The sequence below is a fragment of the Rhinolophus ferrumequinum genome, chromosome 25, assembly GCF_004115265.2.
Source record: "Rhinolophus ferrumequinum isolate MPI-CBG mRhiFer1 chromosome 25, mRhiFer1_v1.p, whole genome shotgun sequence".
NCBI classification, from domain to species: domain Eukaryota; kingdom Metazoa; phylum Chordata; class Mammalia; order Chiroptera; family Rhinolophidae; genus Rhinolophus; species Rhinolophus ferrumequinum.
In genome coordinates this window covers 25,994,842-26,022,516 of record NC_046308.1, presented here as the reverse complement: position 1 = coordinate 26,022,516, position 27,675 = coordinate 25,994,842, and the positions used below count along the sequence as shown (strand labels likewise).

Genomic DNA, 27,675 nt, shown 5'->3' with positions numbered 1-27,675 from the left:
CTAACCATTAAATTTCTTAAGTTCTTGGCTTCAAACTAAGATAATTTGATTCTTATAAATTACCAAGAAAAAGGAATACAGGGTCCCAACCGAATACATTCAAAAGTTAATATAAATTTTATTAGAAGAACAAAGTCTTAGTAAATCTAACAGATAGAACCAGGAATCAGATCTATGTTTACGGGTACTATTGCTTCCTTATTTCTCCCTTCCCTTTTATTCCTTATAACCTAGTTTGGTCACCAATAAGTTCACAGAGTTAGCTATTCATTTTCAAAATAGAATTTATTTCTGTAAAAAAAAATTAAAATATGGCTGTGAAAGTAGAAAATAATATAGAAAATATTTAAAATGTGCAACAGTAATTTTAGAGTAAAGATAGTTAAGCACTAGAGTTTATGCTCAACTTGTACTTGAAAGACCACCCAGCCAGTGTTTTATATTTATATTTTATTAACTACACCAGAAAAACATACCTACTTGCAATTTTAATAATTATAGTTCAAAAATGGGTTTATATATCTGGTCAGGCCCTTTTCAAAATATGAATACAAAAATCTTGGGGATGTATTTTTTGAAGTTGGCTTCACTTCACAGACTGATAAATCTACTGTCCAAAAGTCACAAACATTGTTTTTACTAATTCATCCACTTAAATTTGTGTGAAAGTGGTATGTAGTTTTGGATAAAACCAAACGTTTTGATAAAAATAGGATTAGTGTCATCTTTCACTATGTTAGTATAAAAGCTAGTAAATTTATATTTCCCCAAAGCTTGCTTTCCACCAGGTGAGTCTCAAATTCAGACACTAAACACAGATGAAGAAATCACTAATGAATTCTACCCATCCCTTCCCCAAAGTTTTATTTACAATTAAAATATAGGTATTATTTATATGCAGAAAATACAAAAAAATTGGAAGATGTTGGCTAGTGGGAAGACAACTCTTCAGAGACTATTGTTTGCAGTTTGCAGAATAGGATAATCTTCTCTAGGAAGAAAAATGTCAACATAGCAGCACTATATTCATCAGGAATCCCAGAGCCAATGGATCTATCATGTGGCAGGAAGCCAAACCTTCTGGCTGCTCACAACATCACTCAGCTTCCCTTTAATCTTCAGGAAGTGTCTCTTGAATTCCAATCCATCACCCTATATTAGGAATAATATCCAAAAACAATGTAAAACAAAAAAAGACTATGCCATAAAATCAAACTCTCTAGTAGAGACAAATATCTACAGATACACCCAGCTACAATTTCCTTCAGGTCCTCTTATGAAGACCAAATATCTTGGGAGAAGAAATGGCTACATAAATAATTCTGACTTGATTTTGGGCCCATCACTGTTCCCACCACATTGGGCTCAGAGAGCAGATACAACGGCATCCTGTCGGTTTCCAGTGTTGGTATTTTCGGACTTAAGTCACTGCTTTCCATAGGTACTGAAGGTTTGTAAACTGAAAATAAGCTATGCGACTACACTAAAGTCTTGCCAAAATACTGTGGAAACAAAACCAGTGTTTGAGTTATAAGAAAGATTTTACTACACTAGGATCCTAATAATTTAATTCCATACCAAGCATCTGGACAACAATATTGCAGCGAATCTCTAATATAAAGAATGTGACCTCCTCTAACCTCCTCTAGAGCTAGGTACACTCTCTCAGGAAATAGAGAAGATGCTATTTTCATCTTATATATCAAGGGCTTTAAAACTATAACCTCAGAAGCAATAACTTCTAAAGAAAGAATCAGAAATATGAACAAAACTCTATGTATATGAATATTTATCACAGAATTACTTGTAACAGATAAAGGTTCATTAATTATAATGTGCAAACATGTTTGACGTAATTTTCATAAAAAAGATATATATATGAACTCAATAAGAAAAAATTTAGAATGCTTCAAAATTATTAGGGGTAATTCAGGGTAATTATTTTAAGGGTAAAAATAACTTAAGATTGTTTGTATTTTCTTATTTGTTACTTACCAGTAAGTTATATAAGGAAAATGTCATTTGAAAAAACTACGTTTTAGGAGAATAGATAATGACAGGAACAAATGTTCATAATATTAAATGAAAAAAGCAAGTTATTATATATTTATAAATTCCATGTATATACAAATATAATGCCATTTAAAAATCTCCACATAAGAGTATCTCCATAGTATATACTATTAATAGTAGCAAGGCTACTATAATGAAATATATCAAAAGCAAATCTGTATTCTCTCTGGAATGATAAGATTAAACTTGATTCTTATTTTCTTTATACTTTTTTGTTATTTCTAAAGTTTCTACAATGAATATGTAATACTTCTTTAATAGCAAAACAAAGCTTTTTAAAAATTGTTCTGCTCTACATACCTTAGAAAGCCGGAAGTCAACCAATATCTTCTCATCCATTTCTACCAAATTCACTTTGAAAATCAGTTTATTGTTTCTTCTATCAGTTGTTGATACAGTAACCTAAGGCAATCAAAAAAAGATTAAGCCAGATGTGTGGGTAGAGAACACTCTACACAAAAACTACAATCTCAGGTCAGTGATGACACTACCGGGATAAAACTCTGAGATGCACTTCTGTAACAGGAGCAGTGCTAACTGACAGGAATTTTCCTCTCCCCATGGGTGTGTATGCCCTACCCAGACCAACTGTAACCAGAGTGCAGCTCCCTTACCAGGGTCAGTGTGAACTCTCAGCAACAAAATAAAGCAGTATTTTACCAAAAAAAAATTGAAAGAAACAAGTGAAGAGACTAAAAATAGAATGAGAGGGAAAACAAGATTATTAAAACATAAAAGAGGAGCCAGATTTATGGCTGAAAAGCTACCACAGCAATCAGAAGATGATGAAAACCTTGAGAATTGAGAAGCCTTGCAACGTTCACTTTCAGTGTTTGAGAATGTTCCTGTGATCTGTAAAGAAGCCATGGAAAGAAAGAGCCAGCCAAAAAGGCCACAAATGTGCATGAGGCCATCTTAGCCCACCAGCCACAGTAAAGCCATGAAACGACTGCAGCTGGATAAATGAGCCGAAGCAAGATCAGCAGACTGGCGCACCTAAGCCCAGCCCAAATTACAGAACACTGGTAATAATTCTCACTTCCAGGAATGACTAAAAAATACACAGGTGCACCACAATCGTGTGACACTGGAACAACACATTACATTCTAGGAAAATACAAGATACTCTACACATCTGATTTAGGCTATTCCACTTCAAAGACAAAGAAAATTCTTCAAGGATTCAGGCAGAAAGAGTGAATCAAGGAGCGATGTCAGTGAAAATGGTGGAGGAAGGAACTTTAAAAGCCCACTAATTCTACAAAGCAAAAACTGGCAAAAATTGTCAGAACCCATTTTTACAACATTGGAAACTAAACAAAAGCTCGCAGCAACATAGGTGCACTCATACAAAACCGCTGACAGTTAGTAAGAACGGTGAGCCTTCTCACATTATAACCTACTTCATCCCCATCCCCACTCCTCAGCTCGGCAGTAGCCTTGAAAACAACAGTCTGCATTTCAGGTGCAGGTACAAGTGGCAGCAGAAGAAACTTTATTCACAAATTGTCTTAAGCTGATCTGGCTCTCTGGAAGACCTGCTCAGAACACTTGCCTTTATTTTGCCTGACTACCGTGTTTTCCCGAAAATAAGACCTAACCGGAAAATAAGCCCTGGCATGATTTTTCAGGAGGACATCCCCTGAACATAAGCCCTAATGCATCTTTTGAAGCAAACCTTAATATAAGACCCGGTCTTATTTTCAGGGAAACATGGTAGACAGAACTTGTCTTATGCCAAAGCTGCCACCTGGGAGGCATTTGTCAAAAGTATTTACAGGCAAATGCTTTAGCCTCTGCTTACTGGTAAACAACAGATAACCACAAAGGTTAAAAGGAAACGCTGGGGAGTGAGATGTTTGTGAGGGATAAGGGCCTTGAAATTCCCTTCCATAGGCCTTGGTAATCTATAAGGCCACGCTCATGCACAGGACAGTGTACATGCTCAGGAAAGGTCTGAGAAGGCCCTAAGCCCTGCCTCTGGCTAACCATGAGGCACAGCACAAGCAGAAAGTGAAGTCTCAGGCAGAGTTGTAAACTCTGACTGAGTTCTGGAGGCAGGCCTAACACACACAGAAACCGTATGCAAAAACTAGAAGATTTTTCAGTGTCAGGAATTTTAGGAACTCTCTGTCCAGTTATTTTATAAACTCTCTGTCTAATCATCAGCTAACCATTAAGCTAACAGAACAGAGATTTCACAGGCCACACATGACAATGAGTACAGACTTTACAAAAAAGATCAGAAAAGTCACTAAACAATCAACAACTACATCAAGCATCAACAACAAACCCTGGGTAGGGAGGGAAAATCTGATTTCTGGAGTTGTCACATTATAATATTCCAAGTGTCCAGTTTTCAACAAAAAAGGATAAAGCATACAGAAACAAGAAACAAGAAAACAAGAAACAAGAAAATATAGCCCACACATAGGAAATAAGCAATCAAGAGAAAGTATCCCTAAGGAACAGAAAGAAATGGAGAAAAACGAAAGCCTAAGAGAACGTGGGACATCAAGTGCATCAGAATATGTACAATGTGAGTCCTAGAGGGAGAGGAGAGAAAGGGGCAGAACAAATATTTGACAAAATAATGGCCGAAAATTTCCCAAATTTTATAAAAAACAATTTATACATCAGGAACCTTAAGAAACTCCAAGTAGGATAAAATGAAAGAGCTCCACACTAAGATAACATCACATTCAAACTGTTGGAAAGGCAATGACAGAGAATCTTGAAATCAGCCAGAGAAAAGTGACACATCATGTACATAGGCTCCTCAATAATATTAATAGCTGATTTCTCATCAGAAACCATGGAAGCCAGAAGGCAGTGGGGTGACATATTCAAAGTACTGAAAGGAAAAAACTGTCAAGCAAGAATTACACATCTGGCAAAATTATCCACCAAAAATGAAGAAATTAAGACAGTCCCAGTTAAAACCTGAAAGAATTTGAAACTATCAGAACCGCCCAAAAAGAAATGCTGTAGGAAAGTCCATCAGGCTGAAGAAGTAAAAGGACACTAATAGTAACTCAAGTCTACGCAAAGAAATAAAGAACACTGGTACAGGTAATTTACACAGGTAAATGCAAAAAACAACATGAATGAATTTTTTGTAACTCCCTTTTCTTTTTTTTAATTTTTATTGGGGAACTGTGTGTTTTTCCAGGACCCATCAGCTCCAAATCAAATCACTGTCTTCAATTTAGTTGCAGGGGTGGGGGGGAGGGAGTGTAGCCCACCATCCCATGCAGGAATTGAACCAGCAACCTTGTTGTTAAGAGCTCGCGCTCTAACCATCTAGTCATCTAGTCAACTGAGCCATCTAGTCACCCATCCTATTTTTTTTTTTTTACTTGATCTAAAAGACAACTAAACAGAGCAGTAAATATAAATCTATGCTACACATTGCATAACGTCGTAATTTGTGACAAACAGCATAAAGAGAAAGCAGAGTCATATATAGGAGCAAAGTTTTATGTACTATTGACATTAAGTAAGTATTAATCTTAACTAGATTGTTAAAAACTAAGATATTAATTGAATCCTCAGGGCAACCCTTAAGAAAACAAAAAAAAAAAAGAGAAAAAAAAAACGAGAAAGGATTTGAACTGGTACACTAGAAACTGTCTACTGAAAACCAAGAGAAAGGAAACTGTCTACTGAAAACAAAAGAGAAGAGTAATGCGAAAAACTGAGGCATAAAGATATAAGATATGTAGAAAACATGGCAAAGAAGCAGAAATAAGTCATTCCTTTAAAAAAATTTTAAATAATTGAAATAAACCTAAGTATTTTCTCTGACCACAATGGAATAGAGGCAATGGATAAGTAATTTTAGAAAATTCACAAATATGTGGAAATTAACCATACCCAAATGACCAGTAGGTCAAAGAAGAAATCACAAGGAAAATTAGAAAATAGTTTAAATGAAAACTCAACATGCTAAAACCGATGGGAAGCAGCAAAAGCAGTACCCAAGGGTACATTTATCAGCATTTACATTAAAAAAGAGAGATCTCTAATCAATAACTTAGCCTTCCAACTTAAAAAACTAGGGGCGAAAAGGCAATATAAATCGAAAAGAAAGAAATAATAAAGATAATAATAAAGTTAAAAGATAAATTAAATCTAGAACAGAAAAACCGAAAAATCAATGAAACCAAAAGTTAGTTCTTTGAAAAGATAAAATTGACAAACCTTTACCCAGACTGATCAAGAAAAAATCTCAAATTACTAAAATCAGAAATAAAAATGAGAAGTAAAACCATCTCTATTTGTAAATATGTAACATGATTTTATATATAGAATACCAATGAATCTGCAAAAATAACTACTAGAGCTAATAAATGAGTTTAGCAAATTAGCAGGATGTAAGTTCAATTTACAAAAATCAGTTGCATATCTACACACTAGCAACAAACCACTTGAAAATAAAATTTAGAAAAATTTCATTTGCAATAACATCAAAAATAATAAAAATCTTAGGAGTAAATTTACCCAGGGAGATACAAGACTTGAACACTAAAAACTACAAAATATTCTACAAAAAAAATAAATCAATGGAATGACAACTCATGTTAATGTATCAGAAGACTTATTATTATTAAAATGGGAATCTCCCCAAATTAATCTACAGATTCAATGTAATCCCTATCAAAATTCCAAATGCCTTTTTGCAGAAATGGACAAACTGATTCTAAAATTCAGAAATGCAAGGGACCACAAATAGTCATAACAATCTTGAAAAAGACAAACTTAGAAGACTCACATTTTCCAATTTCAAAATTTACCACAAAGCTACAATAATCAAAATGGTATGGTACCGTAATAAGCAAAGAAATATAGATCAATGCAACAGAACTGAGAATCTAGAAATAAACCCATACATCTATGGCCAATTTATTTGCAACATAGTGCCAAGACCATCTAGTAGGGAAAGAATAGTCTTTTCATCAAAATGGATGAAAGAACTAAATAAACGTAAGAGCTAATCCTAATAAAACTGTTAGAAGGAAATTAAAGTGTACATCTTCATTATCTTGGAATAGCCAACAGTTTAAAAAATTCGGCTTCAAGAGCACAAACAACAAAAGAAAAAAATAAAACATTTTGTGGGTCAAAGGACACTAACAAAAAAGTGAAAATGGGAGAATTTTCTTTATAGAATGGGAGGAAATATTAACGTATCAGATATCTGACAAAGGTCTAGTGTCCAAAAATACATAAAGAACTCTTACAATTCGACAGTAAAAAGAAAAACAACCAGTTAAAATATGGTCAAAAATATTTGAACAGCTATTTCTCTAAAAGAAGATATGTAAATGACCAATAAGCGTATGAGAAAATGGTCAACATCATTATTCATTAGGGAAATGCAAATCAAAAGCACAATGAGATAACACTACACACACAAGGAAAGCTATAATGTAGAAAGCAGACAATCACAAGTACTGACAAAGATGTAGAGAAATTGGAACCCTCATACATTGTTGGTGGGAATATAAAATGGTACAGCTGCTTTGGGAAACCCCTTAGCAATTCCCCAAAAAGTTATATATAGTTACCACATGCCCTAGAAATTCTTTTTTTAGCTATATACCTAAGAAACTCAAAAAACTGTCATGGGCTCAACTATGTCCCCTCAAAATTTGGTTGAAGTCCTATTGCCCAGTACCTCCAAACGTGACTCTATTTGGACATAGGGCTTTTAAAGAGGCAATTAAGTAAAAATGAGACCATTAAGTGGACCATAACACAATTTGACCAGTGTCTTTGAAAAAAAAGAAAATTAGGATTCAGAGAGACAGATACCAGAAATGCATGTACAAGAGGAAAGGCCTATATAGGAGGCAGCAAGTGTGGTGGCCATCTAAAAGCCACTGAGAGAGGCCTCAGACGAAAATCAACCCTGCTGGCACCTTGATCTTGGACTTAAAATTTCTAGAGCTGTGAGAAAATAAATTTCTGTTGTTTAAGCCACCCAGTCTGCAGTATTTTGTTGTAACAGCCTTTGCAAACTAAAACACTTATGTTCACAAAAAAACTTGTACAAGAATGGTCATAGCAGCATTATTCATAACAGCCAAACAGTAGGAACACTCAGATAAATGGATAAACAAAATGTAGTCTAGTCAAACAATGGAATATTATTTATCCATAAAAAGGATAAATGCAGCAACATGGATTAACTTTGAAAACATTTTAAGTAAAAGAAGATAGACACAAAGGGCCACATAAGCATTTGATTCCATTTATAAGAAATATTGAGAATAGGTAGCCCATAGTGACAGAAAGAAAATTAGTGGTTGCCAGGGAATAAAGGAGGCAAGAATGAGAAGTGACTGCTAATTACTAGAGTTTATTTTCAGGGCAATGAAATGTTCTGGAATTAAGTGATGATGGCTGTACAATCTTGTGAATACACTAAACACCACTGAACTGTACACTTTAAAATGGTTAAAGTGATGATTTTCATCTTATGTGAATTTTATCTCAATAAATCTACCTTTAAAAAAAATGAATTTTCTATACAAGTGGAAGGAAAATCAGGCTAGCCTCCGATTTCTGCACAGTCACATTTTCTCCTAACTTTTAATTTTTAAAGCTTACAAATCTACAGAAAAAACTGAAAGAATCATACAATAAATAACCCTATACCCTTCACTGGCTTTATTGACCTAGATAAGTATAAGCTTACTTGTCTTTTTTAATGTGGTTGTTTGCTTTCTTTTTTTTGTTTTTAAACGAAGTTATAGGTGGCATACTCGTATACTTACTTCACTTCAATATGCTTCTCCTACAAACCACAATATTATGATCATACCCAAGAAATTTGACAGATACAAAAACTTTACCCATATTCAAATTTTCCCAATTGTTCCAATAACATCCTTTATAGCTTTTTTTCTTTAAATCCATGATCTAGTGAAAGATCATGCATTGCATTCTTTATCAGACCTCTTTAGTTTCATTTGATATTAGAAAATATTCCCCTTTATTTGTTTTTCATGACGTTAAGATTTTTGAAAAGCCTAAAGACATTATTAGAATGTCAATGTTATAAATATGCTATAATAATATAAACAAAAATTGGTAGGTGGGAGTAGAGGAGATGGAGGAAGGCTGGGATTGTTAATGTATTCACCTTTCATAGAAGGACGTTAATGCCTACTGTTACAATTTAAGTATATATAGTTTTAAAGAAAATAATGACTTGAGTCTTAATATTTTTAAAAATTTAGAGAAGTCTTTTAAGAAATATTATTTCTTAAAGAACATTCTATTTAAATGCCTTCAATTTCAATTGTTTCTTTTTCAAAGTAAACTAATTACATTTTAAAAGTATTCTGCTAATGATAATTTTTTACTCAAACATTTAAATTTTTCTTTAGGAAAAGATACAATGAAAATCAAAAAAATATACCTGATTCATACAACTCTTCTTCCATTGATAGCCCAATTTCTCACAAGTCTCTTTCAGGCATTGATAAGATTTGTCTGCATCCAATTTGGTAAAAAATCGTGTCATTCTTTTGACCAAGCGCTGCCAGGGGTTCTACATGTCAAATAAAGGAAAGCAGAATAAATCTGGTATCACCAAAAGCAGTCACATCATAGCTATTTTGTCTGAAAATTCTTTTCTGTGATTTAAGATTCTTAACCATGAAGGTCTCTTCTAATTCTCTCTTCCTTGTCAAAAAATATGTATCTGTATACATTAAAAGGTTAATACTGTTAAGATTTATACATTAAAAAAAGACTTTAAGACAATAAAACATAAAGGGCTTCCGTTATTTATTTGAAAAACTAAATTTCCTTACCTGTGAGGATCCTGGGGTGCCAAGTAACTGACTATTCAGAAGCATATGATCCGGACATGTGGGTTGGGAAAAACTGATCCCTTGTACCAGTTTATCAATGTACGAAGGGCTGGTGTCCCATACGGACAGACTTGTTCGTGGTTCTGGCTGTGAACTGGAGTACTTCACATTTTCTTCACTGAGGCATTAAGATATGGGGAAAAAAATATATCTTTAAACAAAATCTATCAGGCCTTTCTAATATCACATTACTATTCTCACCCAATAAAAATGACACTCATTAACAAAAGTATATATATACATGTATTATTTTCCATGGGAAATATTACATTCAACGACTACTTGATCTTTGTTAATTAATCTTACCTAGAAGCACAGTTTACTGGAGAGAAGTCCAAATTGGATTGAATGTGCTTAGAGAATCCACTAGGAGACTCTCCTACACCACCTGATGTGACTCGGGGCCTCTTTGCCCCTTAAAAACAAAACGAAACACCTGTAAATACAAATGCTTTCAAGTGTTCTATGCAGATAATTTTTAATTAACCCAATTAGCAACCTGAAGAAGTGAAACTACATCAATTCATTTATTTAACACAAAATACTTATACAATAAATAGTGGCTTTTTCTACATGATTTTATGAGAAATGTGGTCATTATGAACTTACTAGGACTCACTTTCAAATTACACAAATCCTGACCTGCAAGTATATTCTAAATGTGGGGTATAAAGCCATCAAATGTTCAACCCTCTACTTGAGCCAATACTTTCCTAATTTCTCAGATTTAGATGCTCTTTTACTCCCTCTCTCTTAGACTTTCAGCTTCTTCCTTTCAGCTGGATCTGTCCCCAAACCATTTAAACGTGTTTAAGTCTAGCCAACCTTTTTATTTGTTAATCCATTCATTCAAATATTTTATGTCTATTATGTATCAGGAAGTAAGATGGGAGAAACCGCATGTTGACATGCTGATGAGAAAGATCCAGGAGAGAGGGAAAAATTAATAATACAGGAGAAAGAGAGAAGAATTGCTAGACAATGTCCCTGAGTAGGCAAGAGTACTGGGTCTAGTGTAGAAGAGAAAAGTTGACTTACGTCTGGAGCAGACAATTCATCCACAGAAACCGGGGAGAAAGCAAAGTACACGAGCAAAAAGGCAGTTAGGTGGATGGAGATGGTGGTGAGTGTGTGGAAGTTCCCTTGTGATTGCTTCTATTTCCCAGTGAAATAAGAAGTACTGTCACCAATGGAGAGTGAGGATGGGGAAGAAGTATTGGAAGTTGAAGAGAAAAGGTATAAAAATTGACTTAGGAGAGAGGGCTGTCAAAGAAGTGAGGAACTGCACTAAGATTGCCTAGTAGAATTAAGGGCCCATTCGAGATTAGTGATCCTGAACTTAAAGTGAACCTTGTTTTATATTTTTCTCCAGCTGCAATGAGCTGTGCAGGTATTAAGTGTAGTTAGAAAACTGGATTAAACTTGTGTTAGGTTTTGCCCGGTAAGTATGATGAAGAGAGAATGGGGCAAGAAAGTTGAATATAAATGTAAAGAAGTATTATAATGACTGACCTTGGAATTTAAAATAGTGAGGATGGAACTCAGGACCCAGAGAGGGTACAGATAAGAGACAGTGAAAAGGTAGCAGAATTAAGGGATTGCAAGTTCAGGTAAAGTCAAAGGATTGTTGGAGTCAGGGTGCTAGAGAGAGGAAGCCAGAAAAAAATACACTGGTGGTCAGAGCAGGATGCTTGAAGACAAAATCACTAGAAGAGCGAAGGTCAAAGAAATGTGAGGTCATTCAGATAATATTGAAAAGATCATCCAGATAAATATTTAAACCACCAAGAACCATGATAAAAATTACATGGAATTGTGTTAGAGAGAGTGACAATGTGGCAGGAATTTTAATTTGGGGTTTAGAAGCTGATTATGACAAGGAGGTAGAGGGGGTGGTAGAGTCTAACAACATGAAATTTGAAATGAAACGGGGAGGAATGTGGGAAAAAGGGAGAAAGTGATAACGAAGAACAAAGAGGATGCCTGCCATACTCTCAGACCAAAGGTACGAGAGACAGTATGGAAAAGAAAACATGTACCACTTGAGAGGAAGCATTGCCCTCAGGGGAGAGATGGATTTCAACTAGAAAAAGGTGAAAGGTAAAAGACACGTTCAGAGAAGAGTTAAAAATTACTCATTTTTCTCCAGCTATTGTCCTGTCTCAGTCGAACTTGAATGAGCTGTCTATACTCTGCTTCTTTACCTCTCTTTTAGATTACAATCACTGTACAAACACTGTACTCTAGAACTTACTCCCAGCTCTCCCGCAGAACTGTTCCTGCTAAGGTCTTGAATAACTGCCATATCATGAAATCCACTGGACGAATTTTTAGGCTTTTTGTTATTAATTCACTTAACAGGATCTGCCACCGTCATTCATTTTCTTCTCTTAGCAACATTCTCCTGAGGTTCCTCCCATCTCTTTGGCTACTTATCTGTCCCCCTGACCTCCACCCACCACTTAAATGTTGGCATTCCTTAGAATTTCATACACTCAATTTCACCTATCAGTGTAAATTACCATCCATTTGAAGAAAACACCTAAATTGACATCTCTAACCTAATCCTGACTTACACACACACCTATAAGACAATTTTACTTAACTTCTTAAATTCAACATATCCAAAAACAAATAAAATTTCCCCCCAAATCTGTTTTGCCTCCTGAGCTACATCCCAGTAAATGGTACCACCATTTACACAGTTGTTCAAACTAGAAAGAAATCATCCTTAATTCCTCATTCTCCTTCCTTTCCCCATATAAACAACCAGCAGTTCTATCAATTCTAGTTCTTAAATTTCTCTGGAATCTATCTCTTCTTTCCAATTCCATTGTCACTAACCTAGTCCAGGCTACCATCTCCTTACATCTAGGATCAAAAATATCAAAAACAATGAAAAATAGTAGTCAGAAAGAAAGATCTTTTAAACACTACTTCAAAAAAAATATATTCACCTCTATATTTACTACAGTGCTATTCATAATAGCCAAGACATGGAAACAACTGAAATACCCATTGATAGACAACTGGATAAAGAAACTGTGGTACATTTATACAATGGAGTATTACTTGGCCATAAAAAAGAATGAAATCTTACCATTTGCAACAACATAGATGGACCTAGAGGGTATTATGCTAAGTGAAATAAGTCAGACAGAGAAAGCCAAATACCATCTGATCTCACTTATATGTGGAATCTAAAAAACAGAATAAATAAGCAAACAAAACAGAAATAGACCCAGAGATATAGAAAAAAAAAACTGTTGGTTGCTAGATGGGAGGAGGTGGGGATGGGGGAGAAGGTGAAGGGATTAGAAAGTACAAATTAGTAGTCACAATATAATCATGGGGATGTGAAATACAATATGGGGAATATAGTCAACAATGTTGTAAAGATTATGTAGGGTGTCAGATGGGCACTGGACTTATCAAGGGGATCACTTCATAGACCATGTAGATGCCTGACCAATGCACTGTACAACTGAAGTGAAGTAGAATATATTGTATGTCAACTGTAAGTAAATATTTTTATATATATATATATATATATATATATGCATATGTATATATAGTCACGGGAGGTGGAGTATAGCATAAGGAAGATAATCAGTGGTATTGTTAACAGTCATATATCAGAGGGGTAGTAGCTTGAGGGAGGGGGGTTATCACTTTGTGAGGGTTATAAATGTCTAACTATTATGTTGCTTTGTACACCTGAAACTAACAACAACAACAAAAAGACAAAAACCAAATACTGTGTTTCCCCGAAAATAAGACCTAGCCGGACAATCAGCTCTAATGCATCTTTTGGAGCAAAAATTAATATAAGACCCAGTCTTATATTATATTATATAAGACCCAGTCTTATATTATATATTATATTATATTATATTATATTATATTATATTATATTATATTATATTATATTATATTATATAAGATCCAGTCTTATATTATAGTAAAATAAGTCTGGGTCTTATATTAATTTTTGCTCCAAAAGATGCATTAGAGCTAATTGTACGGCTAGGTCTTATTTTCAGAGAAACATGGTATATGTGATCGTGTCATTTCCTTGCTTAAAATCTCTCAAAGGTTTCCCCAATAGCCTTAAGCTAAAGCCCACAATTCTTAATGTGGCTTACAAGGCCCTCCTCCACAACTTGGTTACTACCAACCTCTGTGTTCTCATCTCAAACTTCTCTCCTTCTCCTGCTCTCTCTGTTCACTCATTTACTCAACAAACATTTGCTGAGTGCCTACAATGGGTCACACACTGCGCTAACCACCTCTGATGCCATGATCAACAAGCCAGCATGATCCATGTCACACCGGCCTTCTTTCAAATTCCTCAAACACACCACATTCTAAACTCCAGGATACTGCAAAGGTTGCTGCCTGTGTCCAGAATCTGCCACTCATCTTGCTAGTGTTCATCTGGTCAGCTCCCCCTTTAATCTTCAAATCTTAGATTTAATGTGATTTCCTCAGGAAGATAAGTTTTCTCTGTCACTTAAGACTTTTGTCAAACACTTAGCTATAGTACTCTGATTTTCGACTTCATATGTATTAATAAACTTAAAATTATTTTTTATATTTGTTTTTTCTACTAGACATTATAATCTCCATCAGGGCAGAGACCACAGCTATCCTGCGTTGTTGACTTGTGATACTGACTTTGCAATACCTTTCCGTTCACAGAAAAAAATACTTGTATTTTAAGGATATATTACCTTTCTTGAGTGGTTTATTGTACCATCTATCTTTTTTGATGTCTGGGATGGCAATCCTTACTGATGGATTCTCAACTAGGATTTTATGCAGCAGAGCTGAAAACAAAACATTATGGCAATGTTTACAAAAGAATCGTGCAGATTAGAAAAGCCTATAGCTTTTGGTACAGAACATATTCTCCCTTGGTTTCCTTATGTTCAAACATTATTTCTGGGGAAGAGAAAAGAATAAAGCTACTAAATTATTGCTTTGATTCCTGCAATTATTCTTTGCTATTGTGTATATCTTAGAATATTCTTCCTACATCCCATTCTTACTTATTTGCAAACAAGTAGCAAAGAAGGTGGAAATGTTTCTCCCCAGGCATCAACATTAACAAAAGGATACAAAAACCCTCTTATCCATTTTCAATACCAAACTTCATTGTTCCAAATCAAGTCCTCATTCACACAGTTTTACAAGGAAAATTTACTTTCCAGCATCTCAAGATATCTTAATTATCTTGATAAAGAATTCATAAATCCCTGCCATTAAAATCATTTTCTAATGGGCAAAAGGTTTAAATGAAAAAAAGGAAGCCATAAAAAGACAAATGAAAATGTATACAAGTTTTTTCTAATGTTAGAGGTGGAAAAGACCTTTCCACACCTGGCAACACAGTCAGGAACTACAAAGGACAAGATAATAGATTTAAATAAATAAAAATATAAAACTTTTATATGTCAAAATAGCATAAAATTAAAATACATGACAAAATGTGAGAAATATTTGTAACAAATGCAAAGATCTAATGACATTAATATGTTAAAAATACATAATGGCCATACAACCTCATTAATACCAAATTAAAATAAAAACAAAAAACAGTAAATAGGGGCAACCGGATGGCTCAGTTGGTTAGAGCGCGAGCTCTGAACAAGGTTGCCACTTCAATTCCCCCATGGGATGGTGGGCTGCGCCCCCTGCAACTAAAGATTGAAAACGGCCACTGGACTTGGAGCTGAGCGGCACCCTCCACAACTAGATTGAAGGACATCGACTTGGAGCTAATGGGCCCTGGAGAAACACACTGTTCCCCAATATTACCCAATTAAAAATTTTAAAAAAAACAAAAAAAAAACAGTGAATATATTTTTATAGGTCTATTAGATTAATCAAGTATTTTTTTAAATGTAAATTAATGAGAATGTGATGAAATTGTACAAACTTTCTGAAAAGCAATTTGGCAAAGTAAACCATAATAATTAAAAACTGCATACACCCTTAACCCTACAATTCCACTTCTGGAGTTTTATTTTAATTACATAATTTAAAGGTATGTACAAAGATTAAGTTATAAGGATGATCATCAAATCTCTTAACAGAAAAAATAGAAAAAAATCTAAATCTCAAAGTGAATTAGATAAGTATAGTAAGGCATGTTATGCCCATATAACAGATTACATTCATAGCCTTTAAAAACAGTGATGTAGACCTACAATTACAGTCCTGGAAAAAGTTCAAAAAGCATTAACACGAAACAACAAAATAGTATGTATAGCGTGATCTCATTTTTTGTAAAAACACACATACTTAAGGATGATGGATTACTTACGTGATTATTTAAAAGTTAAAAGAAAAAGAAATCACCTATTACTAGGCTTCATTATCCAAGAAATCAGTACTTTCAACCAAGATAACCCACTTACCCAGAGGAGCAGAATCGATTTTTTTCCAAGGGTTGAGGTATGTTTTTTTCTCTTTCCAATCAGAATATTCCTGACAATTGTCACTGGGCTGGTCCCATGGTAATTCTAAAACAGAAACAAGTCTCAGTTTTCTAATTGTTCTTATCATTATGTAGTAAAGATTTTAAGGGAAAATAATCAACAATACAAATCCATTTCCTCCAAATTAATTCAATATGGTTTTCAAACTAAGAATACCAACTCAAAAATTTTAGAGGCACTCAAAAATGGATGAACCGTTTCCTGCCTCTTTCCAAAAGTATTCACATGAATCTTAAAAACAAGAGCTACTGTGACATTTCATTTAATAGCTATACATACTTCACTTTTAAAAATGTTTGGGATTAAAAGTTCCAACTTAGTTATAAGTAACTTACTATTAAAATTTTACCACATAAGTATGGATTCCCTTGGTTTATTTCACTTATTTTGCTATAACAAATCTGGCTTTCCACAGGATAGTTTTATCATGATTAAATAGCTCTTACCTCCAGCCAACATCGCAGTAAGTACTATTCCACAGGACCAAACGTCAACTGGTTCTGCATGAAATTCTTTCCTCTTTAAAAGTTCTGGAGCAACGTAAGGTAAAGTACCACACATCTTGTTCAATAAACGCTCACGATTATTATGCCGAAACACTGTTGCCAAGCCAAAGTCAGAGATTTTGAGGTTATCTAAACCAAAGAAAAAACAGATGGCGCTGGATAAAAATGTTTTGTAACAAGATAAACTGAAAGGAATTAAGTTTTATTGAAAAATCACTGGTGTTATTTAAGGTTTGTACAACTTCTCTACCTTAAAATGACCAAAAAAGAAATTTTTAAAAAGAAGAAATAAAAGATAGCACCACCTAGCCAAAATTGAACAGGAAAAAAAAAAAAAAAGGCCTTGTCACTTCTATTAATTTCAGAGAAATAGCATGAATACACAAAACAGTTTGGACCTGGTTAAAGACAGATACTGAAGTCAAAAGGAGTTGCCTTTCTGGGAACGGGCACTCCAGACTTAGGCTAAAAGCAGAGCCAGGCCCTTCATTGGGGTGTGCAGAGTGCAGCAAGGAGACTTCAGTAATAAATTAGGCATAACTTTCCCAGCAGCGGGAAGAAAATATTTTACGACACACCAAAACTGAAGATCCGCAAACTACCAGAACTTCTTGTCAAACTGCCTAAGCTGAGAAAAGGAGGAGAAACTCTGTACAAAAACAAACGAAAAGCACATTTCCTCTCTGACTTCCCATCATCAACACATATCAATTCAGGCAGAACTTTCAATGTAACTTATACTTGGTGAATATCTGCTGTAACTGCCTGACACTGTACTAGCAAATGTAGGCAAATAAATTATTGGAGACTAAGAACAGAAAACTGGTGGGAAGGTTATGAAAATATAGAACATTACAAGATCTTATAGCCAAGGAATCTAACCTAGTCTTAGGAGTCAGGCAAGATTCCCTATTTTCAACTTTTTAGAGGGCAATCTGGCAAAAAATATCACAATTCGAAAAATTCACATTCTTTGAACAAGTAATTTTTATAGGATGATATCCATAGAAATACTCCCATAAATTCACAAGCATAAGGATATTCATAGCAATATTACTTGTAAATAACTTAAATGTCCACCGATAAAGAAATAATTAAATCTTATAATACATGTACACAATGAAACTATGTAGGTAATTGTTAGAAAAGGTGTATCTATATGTATTGACAAAGAATCAGATTTAAGTGGGAAAAAAAGATACGTATCATAACAAATATTCATTATAACATGACCCAATTTTTATATTGGGTCTGTGCACAAATTTATAGTCATCACTGTTCTATTTTTTTAAAAGCTAGAAACAACTGTCCCAAAAGACGGAATTCTTTAAAAATCAATTACATCTGCATAATATAACATGTAAGCCACTGATGTTTACCTGTATTTGACTTGGGAGGTAGCTACTGTAATTATCCTTTTAATATCTATATGTGACACAATCTTGATAAACCACTGAGATTAGAGTTCCAAGTTACTTATAAGTAGCAATCACTGAATATACTAATGGGTGACCATAGAGTTCCTTGGATTTTGTTTCATAAAGTCTGCAACATAATACTCAGGTAGAGAACTGTATACAGTGGTACCTCGGTTTTCGAACATAATCCGTTCCGAAGACTGTTCGAGTTCTGAAACGTTCAAAAATAGCCGACAGCTAGGCCTCAGGATCTTGCACTCAGCAGAAGCCGCGTGACATGTTCGACTTCCGAGGTGTGTTCGAAAACCGAAGTGTTTACTGCCGGGTTTACGGCATTCGTAAACCGAAAGGTTCGTTGACAGAGACGTTTGAAAACCGAGGTACTACTGTATAATAAATTCTAAATTGAGGAGTGTGGTTACTTCTGAGAAAAAGAAGGAGAAATACATTTGTGAAGGAATACACAGGAGGACTTCAACTATATTGGTAATGTTTCATTTTTTGTTAGTATTATTATTATTGAATAGAAACAAAAGAATAATATGCAAGATATGAACAATACAATGAACATCTGCTCATCCAACATCCAGTTTAAGAACATTCTATTTCGTTTGAAATCCCCTATAAAAACTTCCCTAAATATATTGTCTTTCTTACCTTCTCAGAAATAACCACTATTCTGAGTTTTGTTATATTATGCCCTTTCTTTTGTGTTTTTTTAATGTGTATCTCCAAATAACGTATTTGATTTTATATATTTTTGGACTTCATATAAATAGAAGTATCATACTTGTAAATTCTTCTGTAACCTTTTTTTGCTCTATGTCATATTCCAGAAATTCATCCATGTCATTACTTATAGCTATAAACCATCCATTTCATAATTTATCCATTCTATTGTTGGATTGTTTCCAGTTTTTGCTATTATAAACACCACTGCTGTCATCCGTGTATATATGTGTAAAGTTTTATTTTTTTATTTTTTAATAATTTTCTATCAACTGATTATTTTTTTAATTTTATTGGGGGAACAGTGTGTTTTTCCAGGACCCATCAGCTCCAAGTCAAGTTGTTGCCTTCAATCTAGTTGTGGAGGGCACAGCTCAGCTCCAAGTCAAGTCGTCGTTTTCAATTTAGTTGTGGAGGGCGCAGTTCACTGGCCCATGCGAGAATTGAACTGGTGACCCTGGTGTTATGAGCATTGCGCTCTAACCAACTGAGCCAACCGACCGCCCCTAAGGTTTATTTTTTAAGCCAGATAGGTACACAGGTGTTTATATAGATCTTTTATACTCATAACCCAAGTAGTTTCTCTTACTATCCCCATGTTATAGATGAGGAAAGTAAGGCAGAGAGAAGTTAAGTAACTTACCCAAGGCCACACACCTACTATGAGGCAGCCTAGATTAAACCTAGGTTCAAAGGACTCTAAAGCTCAAGCTTTTAACACTATGCAATACTGTCTTTATATTTACAGACATGGAATCGCTCTTTTCTAGAGGATTTTATGTAGCTTGAAACCTGCATTTACTCAAAAAAGGATTTAATTTGTAGACAAGGAAAGAGAGGAATCCATTATAATACCAGCAAGCTATTAGCATTCACAAAGTAATGGAAACAGAATGAAAAACAGAAGCAAAAGGAATTGTCCCAGCTTGTGCTCACTTCTCAGGATGCATCAAAAAGCCATCCTACAATTCCTTTTTTCCCATACGCCAATTTCTGAACAACTAAAATTTTGCTATGTGCCTTATGAAACAACTTGCAGAAGGCTAAATAACCAAGGGAGGATCCCTTAAGTAGCTAGGTTAGTAGATGAGCTAATAAAAGAATATCTAAAATATATTCACCAAAACACTAATAGTGGTTGGAACTAATTGGTGGGTTTGTCATGGTTTTTTACTTTCTTCTTTATACCTTTGATCATATTTCATGACCATCTTTTATCTTTATAAAGAGGAAAAAACCCACTATTTTTAGTTTGGGAACAAAGTTTTCATGTTCCAGATATTATTACATATTCACATCTCCATTGTTTACATAAGAGCCTTTTCTTAATTTATCCCCTTGTATGATCAATTATAGGTTCAGGAAGAAATTAGAAGGATGCTGGTAAGACAGTACACTATTGTCCTGAGGAATAACACTGCCAGAAACAGTCAACTTCAAGGTTGAATGTGATCTTAAAAGTACTTTGGTCCAACTGTCCAAGCAATGTGTAAATGCCCTTTGCAAAGTCCCTGATAATTAATAATCCAGTGTTTGACCCTCATGTTATAATCTCGCTATTTTCCAAAGCAACCTATTCAGTTTTCGGACAGACCCCTTAATGAGGGTCATCCTTGTACTAATTCAAGTTGCTTCCGTCCAGTTTTCACCCAAGTGTTTTGAAGTACTGTGTTTAACAATTAGCAGGTTTCCCGAGTTCCTTCAATTATTCCTTATTTTAGTTTCTAGTCCTTCCATCATTCTGGTCACTCTCCTATAAACTTCAGTGATCTACACGCTTTCTACAGTATTATCCCCAGATACCCATTATTTCCAGTGTGGCCTCACCAGAGAAGTGCTAGACTGCTACCTTCCTAATTCTCAATAATATCACCTTAGTTTTCCAATGACCAAATTACACTGGAGACTATTATTAGACTACTATTAAGTCTGCTGCCTAGAAAAAGTATTTTTTAACCTCCTTTACTGGCAAAGATAGGCCACTCAACTGTACTTATTTGGTTAGTTTTTTCAATCCAAATACTAGACTTTAGATTTTTCCCTACTGGAAAACTTGTAGGGAATCTAACCCTCCTCTCCGATCTGCTAAATTCATTCATTCAATAAATCTTTTTTAATGCCTATTATTTTCCAGACATGATTCTAATGCATTAAATAGAGCATTAAACAAAACAGATAAAAATCACTATCCCATGCAGCTAACATTGCTGTCATCTTTTTTTTTTTTTGCACTGCCAACATCTTTTTTGTTGGAAAAAAAACCCACAAACTTTTTTTTCCAGTTACAGTTGACATTAAATATTAGTTTCAGGTGTACAGCAGTAGTTAGACATTTATATAACTTACGCAGTGATCCCACTAAGTAGTCTAGTATCTACCTAGCACTATATACAGTTGTTACAACATTATTGACTACATTCTCTATACTGTATTTCTCATCCCCATGACTATTTTGTAACTACTGATTTGTATTTTTTAATCCCTTCACCTTTTTCACCCAGCTCCCCAACCCCTGTACCCTCTGGCAATCACCAGTTTGTTCTCTGTACTTATGAATCTGTTTCTGTTTTATTTGTTCGTTTATTTTTTTCTTTAGATTCCACATACATATAAGTGAGATCATATGGGATTTGTCTTTCTCAGTCTGATTTATTTCACTTAGCCTAATAAGATAGACCCTCTAGATCCATCCATGTTGTCACAAATGGTAAGATTTCATTCTTTTTTACAACTGGGTAATATTCCATTACACACAGGGGGTGCCAAAAAAAAGTGTATACACATTTTAAGAAAGGAAAAAAACTGTATTAACAAAAGATAAATACAAGTAACGTATATACATGTTTTTTGGCACCCCCATATATGTATCACATTTCTGTCATCTTTTTCTATACTGATTCTATAAGCTAAGACTTTCACTATTCATTCCTCTCAGTTTTTATGACACCCATAAAATATAAACTCCTTGCATCTTTATCCAAGTCATAGATTAAAAAGCACAAATAGGACAAGGCTAAAGTCCAGGCTATTCCAACAGAAATGTTCCTTTATAACTTCATTAAAGAGTTGTTTAAGACTGTTGATACTCAGATTTCTCTATCTCATCTACAACTATATAATGAAAGACTTGTGAAATCTGAATATGCTATAAGTCTCCAAATTTCCTAGATTTTTCAAATTTTTTAGCCCTGAAATTTCAGTAATGCAAAAGTCTTGAAACAGTCTTGCATGGCTGTATTAAAATAATTTAGGTAGCAGTGACAAAATGTTAAACTTACCCCTTTCATCTAACAGGAGGTTTTCGGGCTTAATATCCCTGTGAGTTATTCCAATACCATGCAGATAAATCTAAGAAGAAAGCAGAAAGAAGCATACCCGAATTTAGTAACTTACATCATTCATACTAATTTTAAGCAAAAGAGACAAATGTACTGACCACGCCTGCCATGAGTTGATGGAAGAACCTCTGAGCATCTTGTTCAGGCATGCCTATGTCTGGCTCTGTTAAGAATTAATTATGAAAGTTAGTATATCAGGTAAATATAATCAGATATCAACCACACAGACTCCTAATTCTAAGATTAACCACTTGTGATTGTAGTTTAGCAAATAGAATTCTATAATAATAATTAAGACTCTGGAATCCATTTACACATATAATACTTAATAACTCACATTTCCCCATCTGTTATGTGGCAAAAATAAATGAACATCACAGGAAAATTAGACAGAAATAACAAACTATTATCCAAATGAAGAATGAAAGCCAGACCCTGAAAGCCCCTGCTTATCTTATACTAACTATGATTTATTTGGTATCTTTCAAATCCTCCACTAATTTCTTCAAAATGCCATGTCAATATTGTTCTCATTCCTGAAATGTAACTGCCAAAGTGGAAGCTTGGGCAAATCTAAGCTAATTTCACGAAATATTTCACAACAGATTTAAACTTCATATAACCTCTCACACTACAAAATCATGAATGCCTGTGAAGTTCCTTCAGCAAAGTTTTAATAAGAAATGTTCTATTGCCAATTACCTTTTTATATCTTGAGCTCCCTTAACTCTTGCTTTTACATTCAATTCTCTCCTGACATACACACCAGAGATTCTTATAATCGGTTTTAACTGTTAATTCAATAGCTTAAATAATAAATTTAGAACCACAAAATATATTTTATGTACTTCTCAGTGTTCTGTAACATCAAGCCTTTGAATCTACATAGAACACGTAATTAGCAGAAACAGAATTTACTTAATATATTTATACAAAGCAATCCTAGAAAATTCTAAATTATTTCACTTAAATAAAGAGGAAACAACATGCTATTTTGAATCTGTAAATGTATGCAATGATATCATGTAACTAGAATGTCTACGAAAAAAGTTGTATAGGCAAACAATGCTGTGTACTTATACTTCACCACGTGATTAGTTTATCATTCTTAAATTTTACAAAACAGCAACACCAACCAAAATCACTTATACAACTTGAGAAAAACCTTTTCTTTGATGACTCTATATATGCTTTCACGTGTTAATATAAGTTGCAAAATCAAAAAAATTTACTCCAATTTCTCTGTTGCATAAGCAATTATGAATGGATAATGACCAAACAGCAGACTCAAGATTAAAAAACAAATTTAGAAACGTGGTTAGTAGAACAGTTATCTTAAATCTTTTTCCATACCTATTCGATCAAAAAGTTCTCCCCCACTACAGTACTCCAGAAATAGATATTGGATATTGCCTTCTCTCCTGTGACCATAGAATTTCACTACATTCTCATGATTTAACATTTTATTGATACAGATCTCTTTCTTAATATTTTCTGGACAGTCTATGGCACGTTTCATGTCTACAATCTTTACTGCAACTGCTTCTTCAGTTCTTCTATTCACAGCAAGTTGAACTCTAAAAAAGGAAAACGAAAAGTTGTAACATTCCAGACGTTTGAATTCTATTTCTTTTAAAACTTCAAAAGATTAAACATGACCCATCCAAAACTATTTTGCCTTTATTACTCTCTCCACCAAGAAAAAACCATGGAAATAGTTTCTGCCATGCTCTCAACATATACTACTCCCTTCTGAAATATGAAGTACAATAGCTAATGCTCCAAAGAAGTCATGCTGAACAACCAAAATCATTTAATAAATACTTAAGAAAATAAATTAAAATAGGATAATAGCAATTCTAGGCCACATCACATATACACACGGTCTATTCATTTAATTTTAATAACATCACCTAACATTTATAAATCTGACACTACAAATGCCAGTGGTTTAATTGTTCTAAGCACCTATGGGGTAAGCACTATTATTGCCATCTTACAGCGGAGAAAACAGGCACACAATGACACTAAGAAGTTTGACTAAGAACAAAACAATAACCAGTATGTGATAGACTGATGATTTGACACCGGGCAGTCTGCCCCAGAGTCTGTTCATTTGTTCATTTAATCACTATGAGTAAACCCAAGAAGGAATATGTGGGAGGAGAAACTGACTTCAGCGGTCTCTTTCAGCTCTTTACAAGGAAAATGTAAAAGAAAAAAGAAAAATCCTTACAAAAGACTGTATAGCTTTAGTTCCCAAAAAGTCTTGGATTGCAATGCAGAGATCTGTTTCCTAAGGCCCCATTCCACTGTAATAAACAACTCCAAAACAACGAATATGTCCTCAGAGAGAAAAAAAAAGGAAGTGTGAAGGCAGGTGAAAGGACTCAGACTCACTCTCCATAGGCACCTTCTCCCAGGGTTTGCACCAAGTCCCAGTCTTCCACAAAGGGCACTGCCATGACTCCACTGCAGCACGGCTGTAAGAGGCAGGATCCACATGGGGGATGACTACAAGCTTCAATCATCTGTTAAGCCACTGAGTTCTGCGTCTGCCTTGAGTCCTTACTATAAGTTCCTGTTTCTCCTGACACCTCATCACCCATATTTTATCCAAGTCTAAACTGCACCCAAGTAGTCTAAATTCTGGCGTTTTGTTCTGTAAATCTCCGTACCCACTGCCGCGCACACCGAAGGCTGAAACTGTCTTCCTAAGCCTCGGAGGGAACATCACAGTTGTGATGAGTGGCTGGGAAACAATGCCTCACCGTGGATATGGGGAAGGGGTGGGAGATGAGGCTTTGAGCCAGAGGGTGAAGGGGAATAACTGCGACCACCGCAGCCCCTCCTCCTAACCCCCACCGTGTTCCCGGGGCGGAGCCAAACCGCCCCGGGAGGCGGCAGGAAGAGCCGGTGGCACGCAGACCCGCAGAGGGATGGTCTCTGCAGTCCCTCTACCATGGGAACCCTGGTACCACCCTCCTCCGCCCTCCGGGGCAGCCTCTCCGCGGGAGTCTCTCCGAGCCCCTCGCCCGTCGCCGCGCCCCTCAGCTAATGCGGACCCCGAACTACTCTCCAGACTCCCTTGCCACCCTACCCGCCGCCTTCCTCACCAAGCCGTCCTCTGCCCGCCACCACAGGAATCCAAATGCAGTGCTTTTCCCGCCAAAACTGGCCAGCGTCACACTGTCGCAAGGACGCGCGCCCTTGCCGTAAAGCAGGAAGGCGCGCTTTCCCGTTCCCGTCTCGGAAGGGTACCCGGCCCCGCAGTCCCCAGCTTTCAGCCAGCCAGGCCAGGCTAGTGTGGATGCGAAAGGTCCTGGTGGCCGAGCGGCCCCGCACGAAAAGCTCGCTGAGCCCAGACGCGTCGTAGGACCGGGCGGCGCCGGCGCCTTGAGAGACAGACGAGCGCGCACTTGCGACGCCGCGTTTCCGCCCGTGCGCGCCGCCGCTCGGGACCTGGCGTCTCCCAGCACCTGGCCAGCGGCCACGAGGGTCAAGTTCAGTCTGTCACCTTCAAGTGCGGCACAGGCCGAGCTCCGGCCGAGCAGCTGGGAAGGGCTGCTGAGACCCGGTCCTGGGAGTGACGGAGGGAACTCGGCGGGGAGCGGGCCGCCCCAAAGCCTGGCCCGTTGGCAGCGGCGTGGGCAGGCCGCCGGGTGAAAGCTCGTTATTGGAGGTAATTCTGCCCCGTCTTGTCTCAACCTGCTCCAAAACAGTTCCTTAGCTCCACCGTTTTGAAGGACGAGCAACTTCGTACGCTAGTCCTGTCTTCTCATTCTTAATGGGGAAGAAACAGGCAGGTAGAACAAAAAGGCTGTTTCGCCTCATTTTACAATGCAAATTTTGAAAGGAGAGTAACCAGTTTAAATGAGAAATTCTGGGGAAGGGGACCTGCCTGAGCACAAAATAATGGGGCAAACTGAAATAGGTTTTGTCCATTGACAGTAAGCTAGACTGGGAACTCGGCGCGGGTAAGACCATCTCCATTCATTTCTCCAGTTCTTAAAACGGGGCCACATCCACCGAGCAGACCTAGCTCTTGACTGTGTTCCTGATAATGGAATAAAATAAGTGTAAAATTTTACACAAAAACGCACGCGTTTTAAAACAAGACCAGAGCACTTTAAAATGCTTATGAGCATATCACACATTTAGGCTTCACGTAATCAAGTTTTCAGGTCATTTAACTCCATTTTCTCTATAGTGTGTGCTGCACACAGTATTAAGGAAGACCCTAAGAGGTCTGCGGTGGGAGTGAGAGGGAAAGGACACATGCAAAAAATTACGAATCAGAATCGCGCTTAGCACTTAGAAGAGAGAAACAATGGGCCAATGCCTTCCACATAATTCTAAGGAAAAGTTATTCACAACCTGGAACTCTATACCTAGCCAAGCTATTAATCGAGTGTGACATGAGACATGCAAGATCTCAAAGAAATTTATCTCCCATACTTTCTCAGGAAGGTAGGTAGAGGTGACAAATCAAGAAAGAAGTTGGGATTAACACATAATATGAAAGGAAGATAACCAACCCAAGAGATGTACAGTAAACCTGGAGAATAAACCAAATTGGACATTGAATACCTAATAAGTCTGAACATATTAAAAGGAAGTTGACACACATGAGAGTTTGGGGAGAAATTAGTGATAAGTACAAATGAAAAAACTCCAAGTTATGCAGAGGGGAAAAAAAGTAGAAACAGTCTCTCGCATGGCCTAGTTGTAAAAAGCCGCAAGGTAAAATCTACTGAGCTGACCTAAATTATGACAATAGAACCGTCAGATGGTAAGAATGTCTGTGGTCCATGGGAATATAAAGATGGTGGAAAAGAGCTAAGTCATCAATATCCATACCAGAAAGTCAACAGATACCTAAAATCGAAAAATCAACACATACCAAAATAAAGCAAGTTATTTAATGAGATGGAAGTAAGTAATGTGAGAATCAGCAGAGTTGAAAGTGGTTACCTCTGGGGAGTGGAAAACACTGTTGTGTTAGAATTATTTGATTTTTTTTTTTACACTAAGTGAACTGTAACAATGAAAATGAAAAGTAAATTTTTTAAAAAGTTGGCTTCATGTAGCCTAGAAAGTAACAAAATTAAAATGATCAAAGCAACACCTACAGTGATAACTTAAAGGGTTATCCCATATATACTATGAAGGACAACCACTAATAATCTTTAACTGGTATTATTCATATTGGTAAAAAAAAA

General features: G+C 35.8%; 1 protein-coding gene across 1 annotated transcript; it reads right to left on the bottom strand.

The window, feature by feature from the left end:
• Window positions 1-202: 202 nt before the first annotated feature.
• CHEK1 (checkpoint kinase 1) lies at window positions 203-25,725 on the bottom strand. Its single transcript, XM_033097188.1, has 13 exons — window positions 25,570-25,725; window positions 24,854-24,936; window positions 23,807-24,030; window positions 22,552-22,616; window positions 22,394-22,463; window positions 16,909-17,097; window positions 16,382-16,486; window positions 14,693-14,788; window positions 10,266-10,374; window positions 9,900-10,077; window positions 9,503-9,634; window positions 2,374-2,475; window positions 203-1,152 (listed from the first exon to the last, which is right to left on the bottom strand). The coding sequence occupies exons 2-13, from the start codon at window positions 24,916-24,918 to the stop codon at window positions 1,057-1,059; spliced, it is 1,431 nt and encodes a 476-aa protein (XP_032953079.1). The 5' UTR covers window positions 24,919-24,936; window positions 25,570-25,725; the 3' UTR covers window positions 203-1,056.
• Between the last annotated feature and the right edge of the window lie 1,950 nt (window positions 25,726-27,675).

Excerpts from the sequence above, each read along its gene's own strand:
- CHEK1 (XM_033097188.1), bottom strand. The coding sequence starts at position 24,918 with ATGGCAGTGCCCTTTGTGGAAGACTGGGACTTGGTGCAAACCCTGGGA. Across the intron at positions 24,031-24,853 it reads GGAGAAGGTGCCTATGGAGA|AGTTCAACTTGCTGTGAATA; the intron begins GTGAGTCTGAGT and ends TTCCTTTTTTAG. Across the intron at positions 14,789-16,381 it reads AATCGATTCTGCTCCTCTGG|CTCTGCTGCATAAAATCCTA; the intron begins GTAAGTGGGTTA and ends TTTTGTTTTCAG.